The sequence below is a fragment of the Zeus faber genome (genome assembly GCF_960531495.2).
Source record: "Zeus faber genome assembly, chromosome: 21".
NCBI classification, from domain to species: domain Eukaryota; kingdom Metazoa; phylum Chordata; class Actinopteri; order Zeiformes; family Zeidae; genus Zeus; species Zeus faber.
In genome coordinates this window covers 10,620,792-10,635,124 of record NC_137208.1, presented here as the reverse complement: position 1 = coordinate 10,635,124, position 14,333 = coordinate 10,620,792, and the positions used below count along the sequence as shown (strand labels likewise).

At 45.0% G+C, this 14,333-nt stretch overlaps 1 protein-coding gene across 1 annotated transcript in view; it reads right to left on the bottom strand.

Annotated features, from left to right (window-relative positions):
• Nucleotides 1-1,284: 1,284 nt before the first annotated feature.
• ccdc146 (coiled-coil domain containing 146) overlaps nucleotides 1,285-14,333 on the bottom strand; it is a gene marked incomplete at both ends in the record, with an annotated part of 32,755 nt that continues 19,706 nt past the window's right edge. Inside the window, 5 exons of the mRNA XM_080022372.1 lie at nucleotides 1,285-1,485; nucleotides 4,159-4,281; nucleotides 5,377-5,471; nucleotides 5,807-5,843; nucleotides 6,591-6,719. Of these exons, the coding sequence (XP_079878498.1) occupies nucleotides 1,285-1,485; nucleotides 4,159-4,281; nucleotides 5,377-5,471; nucleotides 5,807-5,843; nucleotides 6,591-6,719 (585 nt within the window). The remainder of the gene's footprint in view (nucleotides 1,486-4,158; nucleotides 4,282-5,376; nucleotides 5,472-5,806; nucleotides 5,844-6,590; nucleotides 6,720-14,333) is intronic.

The window sequence follows — 14,333 nt, the reverse complement described above, 5'->3', positions numbered from 1 at the left end:
TTAGCTTTTCAACCTCCACACACCGTTCAAGGTTTCCGTCAGGCTTACTGAACCATCTTGAAGACGCATCCGTGGCCTAATGCGTATCGAATGGACATCAATATGAAAGGTATGAAGACTGAGATAGAGTGACACATGAAGATCCAAATTATTCCCGACCATTTAAAACAAGAGTGTTTATTTCATCTTAAATAATCCAGATTTGATTCCAACCTTCATCAGCGTTACAATACGCCCGGGTGGCATCGATGCCCCAAAATGTTGCTTCGTTGACGGAGGAGGAAGCCAACACAGAGTCTGGGACCAGAATGTGCCGGGAAAGCGGGTGAAGATTATTATTATTTTAAGAAAAATGCGGTGCCTCTTTCTCCTTCCCCCTGTTCCCCATTCCTCTTTCCTCCCGTCCCTCTCTTCAGTATTACTGCAGGTGAACTGCAAACAACCTTTGTTTAAAAAAAAAAAAAAAAAAAAAAAGGAGTAAATTACAACCAGACGCGGTGACACGCTCCACAAGCCGCCATCACGTGTGCACGCTGACACACATACAGATATTTACGACGAAACAACAAAGGCTCAATGCAACGTGCGCAGGCACGCACACAGGCACGCACGCACGCACGCAGGCAGGCAGGCGCACACACACACACACACACACACACACACACACACACACACACACACACACACACACACACACACACACACACACACACACACACACACACACACACACACACACACACACACACACACACAGACACACAGACACAAACCGGGGGGAAAAGGCATTGAAAAGGAATACTGATGAGAGCCTTGTTAAGCGCCAAGCTGCTTTTTAATGAGAATACCTTGTTTCCGTGTAGAATCACAATCTAATTCAGCGGTAAATAAACATCCGCCTGTCGGAGAGTGTTCGCACTTTAAGACGTCCTGTAATCGCAGGCGCGGTTTTAATTTTGTGTGCGACCGCGGAAACGCACCTCGTACGCTGTGTAGAGACATTTCTTTAATAACAGCGGTGTGGTGCGACAAAGTACAGTACAAGATGAATTAAACACAGACTATTTTAGATCTATGGCTGGATCAATTGACACATGTACATTTGCTATGCACTGGGAATCAAGTTAAAAGGGTTATAAATCATTTTTTATATATATATATATATATATATTATATAAGTGTGTGTGTGTGTGTGTGTGTGTCTTAAGGGTTTGAGTCTCGATGTTTGTCTATCTTTATTTGCACTCGTCTGGGTTTGCGTCTGCACCTGCGTTTCTCACATATCTAGACCTCCGTGGGCTTGGCTTTTGGCTTGCGGATGTGCCTGATGTTGGCGCCAGGCTCCGAGGGCTTGAACGGAGCCAGGGCACCGTAGGGTTTGGGCAGCGGCAGCGGGTCGTCCTGGGGGATGTAGGCGACGGGACGCGCCTCCGCCGTGGTGTGCACGCCGTTGGGCAACTGGCTCCACTCCTGCTCCTCGGCCAGCTGGGAGCGCACCAACAAACAAAAGGGTATCGACGGGTCAGCATTTGCACAACACCACCTTACTGTATACTTGGAGGAGATTCCCCGATTTGCTTGGGCTTTATGCGGTTAAAAAGGCGATCAACTAGTTTAGCTGGAGGACAAATGCTGGCGTATAAACTTAAAAAAAGACGGTCAAATAAGGAGTACATTGAATTGAATGAAGCTCTAAAAAGGCAATACTGTACCTCAGTCGACTGGTTCCCATGCCAGGGGCCGTTATTTTTATTTTGTTGTTTTTTTTTTTGTTGTTTTTTTTTTTTCTTTTACACGCAGTGACATGTTCCAGATTAACGTACGCCCTATTAGACCCTAGACGAGACTCAATTCCAGAGTGAGGAATTTAATGAGTTTAATTAGTATATTGATGTCAGATCAACCAGAGGGACCTGGAGGGTTGTTGGAGGTTTTGTACGCTATACCGCGAGCCACCTGTTCCGATTCTCCTTCCCTCGTCTTCTGCGTTTCAACCCCGCCGAGGCCCTCTTTTCAGGGCGCTTCCATCGCCTGCATTGCCCCCGACTCGGTTCCTTGTACCAGGTCACGTACATAGATAGGAGAGACCATGCGGTCTCAACGCTGGTGTCTGCAAGGAGACACCTTCTTCACTTACTTTCTGGCTTTGGCCGGTCTGTGGGTTCGGTTTATTCGATGAGCCGATTTTAATTTGAAGGGTCTTTTTTTCACAACCAAATCCCCGTTTTGGTTGGTGAAGCAGAAAATTGGTGGGTGGATGCCAGATTTGGCAAAAAGGTTCATCTACTGCAGTGTAGAATATGGAAGAAATATTGAAAAAAGAAAACAACATGGTTCCTCTGGAGTGAACATCTTCACTCCAGAGGATTCACAGGTGTCACACTCACCCCCTCCGACCTTCAAACGCCGCCTGACACGGCCTTCGCCAGTATGACAACACCTCAAAGACATTTGGAATTTCCTCATGAGTTTCGGCTGTTTATCCTCTGGCAGGTGATCAGAGCGATGCATAAATAATAACACAAATAAAGCTCAGAAAGACATGAGCCGCCAATGTAAACGACTTCTTCAAAAAGAAAACAAAATCAAAATGGAATTTGAAAGATTGCGTACTTGTCGTCCACAGCAATTTTTTATTTCTTCCTTTTGTGTTCCTACAAATAGTCGGTTTCTGAACACGTGAGGGGCGCGGCGGTCAAAAACACTGTCCTCCAATGAACCTTTTTCGGCTGCTTTCTTTGACTTTACATTTCCGTGCACCGTCGCCATTCGTCTATTTATAAGTCAGGTTGGGTAAGTGTGTGTCTGCAGCCTGCATATCCACGCGGTGTGGTGTCTTTCAGGCTAAGGACTGGGAAGAGACACAAACCTGCCGGAGAGAATACAGATCAGCCAGACAATGGCAAACTTTCCGATGGACGGATCCCATCCCTGTGCAAGAGAAAATGTGCGTGCGTGTGTGCGTGTGTGTGTGTGTGTGTGTGTGTGTGTGTGTGTGTGTGTGTGCGTGTGTGCGTATGAAAATAGCTTCTGCCTATCTGATTTGTACAGTATGGACAAAAAAAAATAGATTCCATCATTGGTTCCGCTTAAACATATATATTAAACCTAGGTTTCTTCCGATTTAAAATGCATTGTTATTTCTCAATTTTAGGTTGAAGAAACCTAAAATTGTAGATTTTGTGGAATCAATGACCAATTCTTTTCCAGGGTGGAGCTCTATCTCTCCTCTACTTTTCAGCCTGTACACCCATCAGCCACAATATTAAAACCACCACTAATAACCACTAACCCCTCGTGCCAAAACAGCTCTGACCCATCGAGGCATGGACTCCACAAGACCTCTGAAGGTGTCCTGTGGTGTCTGGCACCAAGACGTTAGCGGCAGATCCTTTAAGTCCTGTAAGATACGAGGTGGGGCCCCCATGGATCGGGCTTGTTGTTCCGGCACATCCCACAGATGCTCCATCGGATCTGACCCTAACCCCGCCCATCCACATGATGTAGAAGAAAACATGATTCATCAGACCAGGCCACCTTCCTCCATTGCTCCATGGTCCAGTTTTGATGCTCACGTGTCCATTGTAGGTGCTTTCAGTGGTGGTGGTGCAGAATGGGCACTCGCCGGTCCGCAGCTACGCAGCCCCATACACAGCAAGCTGTGATGTGTATGGGGATGTGTTCTGACACCTTTCTATCATAATGGGCACCCATGACCCTGTCGCCACTTTACCAGTTGTCCTTCCTTGGACCACCTTTGGTAGTTACTAACTACTGCATACTGGAAACACCCCACAAGACCTTTGGGTTTGGAGAAGCCGTACAGCAGTCGTCCAGCCATCATAATTTGGCCCTTGTCAAAGTGGCTCAGATCCTTACGCTTGTCCATTTTTCCTGCTTCCAAGACATCAACTTCAAGGACTGACTGTTGACTTGCTGCCTGATATATCCCACCTCTTGACAGGTGCCATTGGAACGAGATGAGCGATGTTATTCACTTCAACTGTCTTCGCCTGGTTTTAACGTATGGCTGATCAGTGTATGTTTGATTGTCGCTCAGCGCCTAAATTGATTCCTGCTCAATGTCCCTTTGCATGTGTGTGTGTGTGTGTGTGTGTGTGTGTGTGTGAGTGTGTTTGTGCCCTTGTGTAATTATACCCTTTCTTTTTCCTGTTTGTCTCTCTGCCTCCTCCTCTCCTCCCTGAGCGCTCTCCTCCACTCTTCCTCCATCTCCGGACAGGGCGGCAGGCCCTGCTCCAGCCGCCGCTGGCACGTCTCCACCTTGGGCAGGGCGGAGGGGGTTTCAGTGCTCAGTCATGATGCTCTATGGCACTCGCGGCTAAATTCACTTCAGCAAGGTTTAGCTCAGACTACTTTTCACGCCCCACTGTCGGAGTTCTAATTTATCCCCCTGGGTGTCTGGGTGATTTTGGGCCCTCCGGTGTGGAGGTGCAGCGTCGCTTGACCACACATTCACATAAGTGGTGCCCAGCAAATGTCAATCCAAAAGGACATTCCAAGGCTTATTGTAGTTTATAAGACACCTTGGACATTGATCAAAACCTTTGACATTTTGCCAAATTATAGGGCATCATGTGTACTACCATTGATGACTAGAACACTCTGATTTTTTTTTAATAAATTAATTCATGAAAATAAAAAAATGTGGCTTAATGTGTTGGATGAAATATATTGGATGAAAACATTTCAAAAAACAAAATTCCAGAAACTGGAGGACATATGACTTAGATATGAGCCAAATAGGGGTATTAGAGATATTTGTAGGAGAAATTATTTATTTTATAAAGAATTATTTATATGAATTAAGCTACGTTAAGACACATTTTTCTTTTTGTGGCAATGGACTATATATCAAATTTGCATCAGTGTGACCTGAAATTATTAAATCAAAATTTTTATTTAATCAACACTTTTAGGGAATTTACTTAGTTGTTGGCATTGGGTTGGGTCAAAAATCTTAAAATTTGTTTTGTTTTTATTCGTGAGTTTATTTTAATTATTTCAAATTTTATTCATAAGTTTATTCAATTAATTAAGCTTAATTAAAATAGTCCAGAAACAATGAGTTAAAATCATAAAAAAATATATATGTTTTATTATTATTATTATTATTATTATCATCATCATCTCAGTATCTCCAGCATAAAAAAAACGGAAAACTGTGATAAAAAAATATCTTTTTGTGGCTTTTTCTTTCGTTGCACCCGTGCTGCATTAATTCAGTCTAAACGAATAGAGATAATGGCGATACCGGGGAGGAAACGCGTTCTGGTGGAAGGTGACGGTGGTAAAGGTCTTAAAACCGTGTTGACGGTGTAGCACGCGGGTGCTGGAGCCCAATCTCTCCCCCCTGACCTGCAGCTCCTTCTCCCCGATCTCCCTCTGCAGACGCACGACCTCGGCCTGGTGCAAGGACAGCTCCGCCGAAATGGACTTCAGACGCCGGTCAGCTTTGCAATTACGAACATGGAGCTTATTCATCTGATATCAGAGGATAGACACACACACACATGCACGCACGCACGTTCAATGGTGCGGACAGGCACATAAATCACATAAAGCCACAAAGAACCTTAGAAAGACGTAGAAGAGTCTCATAAATGATGACACGCGGCTAAGCAGGAGAACATTATCAATCACGTTCATCATTATCGGTTTTATTTTACACTCCTCCGGTTCTATCATTTGTGACGCCTTGCTGTACCGGCACCTGGTGAGGTTATCTAAGCGTGTTGAAAGGATTTGCTACCGGGCGTTCGAGAGGGAGAGAGAGAGAGAGACGGACAGAGGGCTTTCAGGCACAGGGGCAGATAGACAGGGGACTGAAAGGAAAAAAGAGAGCAAGAGAAATGAACACGAGGACGACAAAGAGGCGGAGAGTTGTTGTACGTAATGCTCATGCATGCTTGAGTCTTAATGGACGGCGATACCTGCTTTGTTCCTCACATGGAGCCCACATGCGTGTGTGTGTGTGTGTGTGTGTGTACGCCCATGTACATGTGTGTGAGAAAGAGAGAGAGCAATATATGTGAAACTGAACAAACAGGTGAGTCAAACCTAGCGAGCATCTGGGTGCATGCGTAGACTGTAAATTATTGTGTGTTTATTCTGTATGTGTATGTTTGTTTGTGTCTGTGTGTGTGTGTGTGCGCTTCTTGCCTCCTTAGCTTGCGTGAGGCAATCCAGGTGGCCCTTCCCTTCCTCCTCTTTGATTTTGGCAGAGAGACGGGTCACCTGATCCAACAGAAGCTGCTTTTCCATCAGCTGCCTGTAGCAGTTTGCGATACGCGACTCCAGCTGCGCGCGCGCGCACACACACACACACACACACACACACACACACACACACACACACAGTGTGTATTACATGCCTCCATAATAACTATAAAAATTTATATAATAATTTATTATCAATTACTGCGTCTGAATGACTCCGTCCTTGACAAATGAGAACACTAAAAGCGTCATTCAACAAAGGGCACGGCGAGTTCAGAACAACCAGTCAGAATAGGACTGGATTTTAAATCTAAAAAGATGCACCCAGCCACTAAGGTAGGAAAAACTCGCACCTGCTCTATCTTCCCCAGCAGTTCTTGGGGTGTGGGGTCGGTGCCATCCAGTTCCCTGAATATGTTGTTGTGACTGAGGTCGTTCTCCAGCGTCTCCAGCACCAAACTCTGGTCCTGGGCCTCAGACAGCTGGAGAGAACAGAGATAAAAATAATAATAATAGAGAGATTGTGTTGATAAAATGTGCTGAGGAAACAACACACACACACACACACACACACACACACACACACACACACACACACACACACACACACACACACACACACACACACACACACACACACACACACACAAACACACACACGCACACGTCACTCCCTTGTACCTTCATAGTTGGTCTGTTAACAGTGTCGCGGAATATCTTTGCTGCGACAACGTTCCAGTATCGGAAAATAACATTTCTTTACAAAGATCAAATTAATAAGCAAACAAGTTTGGAATCAATCGTTTAGCAAGTAATAGTTGACAAACAAGCTCTTGGTTTCCTGCTATTATTCTCACGAATGCATCTAGAGAGAGCTGGTCAGATGCTTCTTTGAACTCAAGGACAACACACAGCGGGGTCAATAACAACAATCGTCAAGCAAACCCTGACGATAACACCTCACGATGACACTTCCGGTGCCCAGCTTCTGGTCACTCCCTGACCTCACCGATCTCATCAACGGTCTGTTCCAGTCACGGCAACACGAGAGTGGTTATAGTTCTAAATGGTGAAACGACACCTTAGGATATAGCGGAGATTCCACAACAGAAATCCACAAATTGCACGTCCCCGAGGTGTCCCAAAACAGCGCACAACACAAAACCTGCACACTCTCCATAAATATGCAAGCAACCGCTACAATACATGAAAGTCTGCAGTGGAGAGTTAGTAACAGCCAGCTGCCGGTTGCATCGCGCCCCCTGTGAGTATGTCCTTAGAAACATCTTGCACTGGAGGATTTAACCAATAACCGCCTACAGTATGAAGACATTCCTCGGCTAAATGTACTCCAAAAATAGAGTGTGTTTCTCGCTGGGTGACGAGTCCCTGAAACAGTGACGGACTGGGTTCAAAAAAGGGCCCCCCGCATTGGCAACAGAAAGGCCCCATCCTTAAACCCAACACCCGAACGTTAACATGAAAAGCTTTTGATAGCAGTTTAACAGATAAAACTGCGAGTGCCTCAGGGAAACTTCGGAGGGAAGCAGCCACTATGCGGTAAAATGTATGGTGGAAACGTCTTTGCTAAGGTCAGGGAAAGCTACTTTCAAAATAACACTACAGTGCGTGCCTGCCTGCACAGCACAAGTCGTGCACAACAGCGAGCACGGGCAGCACCACTGACAGGTTGTGACGCTTCGACTAATGAGCATTAGGGGCAGGTGACCCGCTGTAAATTATGAATGGCTAGAATGTTTAGAAAAATTGGCACAGCGGCCTATCAGTTCACGAGGGCACTCGGCGAGCCCTGCGCTCCGCCAAGTCATCAACAATGCACCCCATATGTCCAACTTCTTCACCCGCTCAGCTTCAGTTGATAATATGGCCAATCCACTATCGTGTCTATCCCGTCCCATCCTGCTCCCCAGATCGTTTTTAACCAACCCTGACATCAAGTACGAAGTCGCTCGAAAAGTGAAAAAGGGGGTTTCACCTGGGTGGTGGATAATTGTTTCCTGGCCGGAAAAGGTTAAAGGGGACGTATTGTGCTTCTTTTCAACGAGTTAATATAGGTCTCTGAGGTCCCCTAAACATGTTTTCAAACAGAAAGAGACACGCATTCTTACTTGCAAATACTTACATTTTCATCGCCTGCAGTTTTGTCACAGACAATTGGTATTAATTCCTCTTTCTTTTAAAAGACTTGTGCTGGACTGTGCAGCCAACAGAACAGAAGACCCCATGCTTAGCGCTTAGCTTAGATGCTAGCGGGTCCAAGCCGTGGGTGGAGTTACTCAGATGGGGGGGGCGGTTGCAAATCTACTGAGGCCCCCCTGTGACGTCCCAGGGGGAGACAATTCGGAACGGCCTGTTGAATCACATGTTTTCTTAAATAGACACCTCACAGCGAACTGACTGGGTTGTCTTATTTGACAGTTTGTGTGTGATTAGGCCCGTCAGAGACCCAAATGCATGTGCACAAGCACTAAAAAAGGGAGTTTTTCTTAATAGGTCCCCTATCTGATTCAACCCGGGTGGTCCACATATTTGGTTTACTGAAATCAAACTATAACTGACACGAAGATGAACTCCGAGCAGAATGTGGATGTGCAACTCATTTTCCAGTATAAGAACTTGACTTGACGGGTGAGGGATCAAGCTTACAATCCGTATGCAAGCATAGTCGAAGAGAAAATTGGCCAAACTCAAACGAAGGAGAAAAAAACACACACAAAAAAAAACAACAACATAGGTGCAGTGAAGGAACCTCAACCTGACTCAAAATTCCCGTCATTTTAGCTTACTTTTGGAAGGAAGGTGGAAGGTTCGGATGTGACACGTGAAGACCGGACAATTCACGTGACACTGATAACCCCATATTGGCGGAGAGAAAAATTCTATCTTCAATAACGGGAAGACCGTGGGGAGAGGCAGGAAATTCAAGCGTAGGATGGCTGTGTGGTCTAAAATCTTGTTTAACGGGGCCGGACACCATTTTTTTCAGACCGCAATCTGTTATCTAGGTCCCAAACTCTAACCTGCCCATTTACGCTGGATGAAAATAAGCATTTTGACCAACTTAGCTCAAAGTCATTTATGGTTCTTTTCGAACATCACAAAAAACGAACCTTAATGACTAAAAACGTTACAGGCAACAACAAAACAACGAAGCACTTCACAGCCTGCGGAAGACAAAAATAGGCATCTGAGAGGATGAGGACGGGAGCGAAAAATAAGCGAGTGGAAAAGATCAGAGAGACGTCGGAAGAAAGAGAGATGAGAAAACAGCAGACAACAGACAGCGGAGAACACAGAGTGGAAAAACGCTGGAGACAGGAGGTCTGACCTGGCATGACCGGGCTTACGAATTAACAGCTTCTCCTCATCCAACCATGTAGTGTTGGCTGTGCCGGTGTTTGTGTGTGTGTGTGTTTGTGCATGTGTGCATGTGTGCGTGTGTGTGTGTGTGTGTGTGTGTGTGTGTGTGTGTTTAAGGGTCAGTGGGCATGACAGACAGCATGGAACAAAGTGAAGATTCTCTCCCTTTATGGAAAAGTTTAATTCCAGTTCCTGGTGCAGACGGGGGAGATGGTCTGGGCCCTTATAAAGAGATCCTCTGCCCTTGATGTTACATGACTGACTTTAAATTTAGCGGCATGGGCCGATCATGTGATTCATCCGAAGTCTTTAGATCCGGGGGGACCGGCGGCATGTGTTTTAGAGCCGCCGCATTGCGATCTGACACGCCGGCGTGTTAAATTTGCACTCGTTTTTAAATTTTTTCTAATCTCTGATTGATTCAAGGGAAGGATCAAATTGTGCATGATCTCCACCATTAAGTTAAAATAATAAAACCAGCAGCAGACTGAAAAACGCCCGTCAGGGGTTGCGCAAATATAATGAGTTGGAACTGCTCGAATGCTCTACCTGTCAGGTCAGCTCAGCTAATTATGTGTGAGAACATCTTGACATGTATGAGTGGACCCGTTCTCCAAGACGGCGTTTAAATGCACTCAGCATATACAGGGGGGCTTGCACTGCAATTTACATTATTGAACAAAGAGATTTGAGAAGTAACTTGGACCGCAGCATGAAATTCACCATTAATATGTTATAGAATAAGGCGCTTGGCTATGCAAATGGTGATTTGTTATAGAAGATTTAAGAGAGAGTCTCAACTGTTGTGGGAGTACTGATCACTCCTGTCAACAAAAAACAAAAGCTGTTTCTTTTAAACAGCAACACCTTTTATAAATTTCCTGGACAAAATAAAAAAACAACATATTTTGAGATGAATACTTTGATAGATAATTTGACAATTTGATATGTTGGGGATGAAATTAGATTAGATTCAAGCGAAATGCATTTTTCCGCGTTTTACCCATCCTAGTAACCGACGTATCCAGGAGCAGTGGGCTGCCATGTAGCAAAACAAAACAAAAAAAGCAGCAGTTAGGGGGTTAAGTGTCTAAGCTCAAGGACACATCAGCGCGCTACCGGGAGAAGCCGGAGATCGAATCGCCAATTTTCTGATTACCAGATGACCCGCTCTACCTCCTGAGCCACTGCCCCCATAATTGGTACTTTCATAACATATTAATACACAATAAATAATTGAGAAACAATCTGATCAAAGCAGGTCGAGGCAATTGGTAACAACAGCGAGACCCATCTATGGAGTTCTGAAAATGGCATTACTTAAACTCAATCATGTATTAATTACAGCCTTTAAGACCAGGAATAGATCGTATTTGTCTCCAGACAGATATCTGGTCTCATATGACAATGCCGTTAGTACTATATTTAACCAGTTTATTACTGTATCACGACACATCGCCCAGCCCTACTCCTACTGTAGAAAACTTTAACCACTGAGATCTTTTCTCCATCCCCTTATGTACAAAAGAGTTTGCTGATGCAAAGTTATTTTATCAGCGGGACTATGATATTGTAATTTTTTCGTTATGGGATTGAGCTCCCAAAATATCCCCCAGCCTTCATGCGGTGGCACACTGGAGACGTGTGTAATGCTTTTAGTGGTCCGAAAAAATAAATAAATAAATAAATAAATAAATAAATGAAATAAATATTGCAAGCACACGCTGGAATTTCTTCTTTTAATATTTCATAATCGTTTTAAAGCGCCGGGGAATGTAGAACCGGGAGAGAGAGATGTTCGGCAGCCGCTCCATCTAGATGTGCCGTACCCTTAAGCATTAAGCGCCACCCTAAGCCGTTTAGAAACTCCCTGATGTATGGTCCATAGTGCATCTCTGTCACCTTCTTTCTCCTCTCCAACTGTCAATCAATCAATCTCTCCCTCTTACATTGTTCCCCGCCATGTTGATGTTTACCTTTGCCTCTATTCATCCATCTCCATGTCAATACCTCTCTAAGTGCATCCTCTTGTCTCCTCCCTGCATTTGTCCTTTCTGTCTACCCTTCTTCCCTAAATCCTGAGCACGCCTAACATTTGTGCGTGTGACGTCTCTGCCCTTTAATTGCCTTCATCTTTTCCTCTTGTTCTTTTTTTTTTTTTTATCTGATTCCGCCCGATCAGGTTCGCACGTCTAACTCTTTCTCTTTTCCTCCGCCAGTCACAGAGAGTGGTTTATTCATTCTATCGCAGAGCTGTTTAAACCACTGTACGCATGGCAGCGCCAAGCTGAATACAATTTTCATAATTTAGATCAAACTCCAATTAACTGCAATACAATGCAGCTTTTCAAAAAAAAAAGCCACATGCAGAGTGGACAACTCAAGCGTGCTCTGAAAGGCATCAACCTTTTCAGGGCGGTCACTTTTTTGCATCTTTAGAAATCTGGTCATGTGCGGCGCTGCACTCCTGTGATTGCGCTTGCTTCACCGACGGGCTCGGTCCAATTTCTTTGAAGGCCGAGTCAGATGGCCTGTTATTCTTTGGCGTTCAGGTGGGAGCTGGTCCGGGGGAAAAAGGTCCAATTTAAGAGGCGCGGTGCCAAATGACTGTGTGCACTCTTCAAGCCCTGTAGCAAGAGATGGAAGGTTGATGAGTTTGGATGACCTGCCCTGAGAGTAACCACTGTGGCATCGGCCAGCTTTCCTCTCTTTTACCCCTCTCTGTCCATCTGTCTGCCCCTCTTGACTGAGCTGGCAGTCTTCAAGGACTTTCTCTAGTCTTTTTAACACCTATTTGTCCTTCTCTCTCTCGGTCTATCTACCTCACACTACTGCGCAATTGGTAGCCATACGTGCGTCAGACTGTATTCGCTGTTGGATTACCCGTGCCCCAGGAAGGTTGGCGGGGATACAAGGAAACAATACATAAACAATGTGACTCCAGAGCACATGGACTGTGCACTTTCTGATGATCCCCACCATGCTGTACTGTAGCTCTGCCTGCATTTCTGCCTGAGAGTGTGTACATACAGTACTTCACAGTTCTTCACGCATTTGTTCCATGTGAGTCTATGTCTCCTTATAAATGTGTTGTTGTATACAGTATGTATGGTTAATATGTTTGGGTGTGCGTGTGTGTGTGTGTGTCTGTGTGTCTTCTTGTCTACCTGTGACATGCACGTGCCTCCTGGGGAGGTTTCTGCTGCAGCACCTCATAAACAGGCTGGTAAACCCACAATTGCCAACCTCTGTTTATTTGCGGAAATTAAAATTCATCTGAGCAAATGAAAGCAGCAGAGTATTGAACTTCAATAGTCCTGCAGATGGTCCGATCGGTCTTTGTCAAGATTTCCCCGTCAAACCGTGGCGCCCTCCTTCAAAGTAAGGATAAACCGGTCACAAATGAATACAAATACACAATATATATGTGAAGAATTGACGCCAGGGGAGCTGCACGGAGATGAAAATCCGCACGGAGAATGCATTTGCGCAGGGAATCGGTCGAGCTGACCGAGCCTTGTGCGATAAGACCATAATATCCAGTGATTCACTTTCTACTCCCACAGGGGCCAAGTGGCACAAGCAGCGAAAAAGCAATGCTAAAGCAGATCACTTGTCACAAATATAGAGACGAGAGCTGGGAAAGGCAGGCAGATGGATGGTTGAATGGATGAATGGTTACAATGATTAGGAATAATTAACTCGAGAGAAGTTGTGCATTCAGAGGGGGTATTCCAAAGATCTGCCAAGAATTTTCCAGTAACACCTATTAAACTACTACCATCTAATATCAACTGCCATGGGAGGCTAAGGAAAAGGAATACGGAAGAAAGGGGTGAAATCAAAAAGACGAATATAGTATAATAGCATCACTCAAACAATAGTTGGACTCAGCAGTTAGATAAAGAGGACCAGGGGTGTTTTTCCCAAAAGCAGCATGTGGTGTGGTCTGTTCCAGTTGTGTGTTCACCTCAGATGCAAGACGTTCTGTCCAACGGCGACTCAGAACCAGTCAACTCTGATCCAAAACAGAAACACACCCAGTCCCATGGCCCGGCCGCTGGCAGGGAAAAACGCCTCACGTGTATCCATCGAGCAGCTGCTTTTCTCCCTCTCCCTCTCTTTCCTTCTCTGTTTGTTTACACCGTATGTGAATCGTGCGCTAGTATCTGTATGTTACTGTGGCTCTGACAGTCATTTGGAACCAGTCAGTGGACACTTGAATGCCAAGTGTTTGCGTTGTGAGGACATTGTCGGTCTATAAACACTCACAATCCGACATAAATAACAAGGAGCTACTCCAGACACGAGTCACATATACCACAATATTTAAGGAACAATAGCATGGTTGGTTCACGGATTTGAGCCCAAAAAGAACAACAAACAGGGCTGTTCAATATTAACATTTTTGTGACGATACGCCCTGGAGAGAAAGAATAAGGAGTTGGGGGGAGGGGGAGAGAGAGAGAGAGAGAGAGAGAGAGAGACAGTGAGAGAGATTATCTCACTGTTCCACCAGAGAGAGAGAGAGATGGACATTTTTCATATTTATATTATATTATCTCACGGGACACACATCAACTTGTGAACGGTGTGTATTTTTGGTAAGAGAGCTGCCAAGAAATACATCTTTCTTCCTTTAGTCCTTGGTGAAAACGACTTTTCTCTTAATGCTGCCGTTGGTCCCTAGACTCAACAAAAATACATATTGAGAT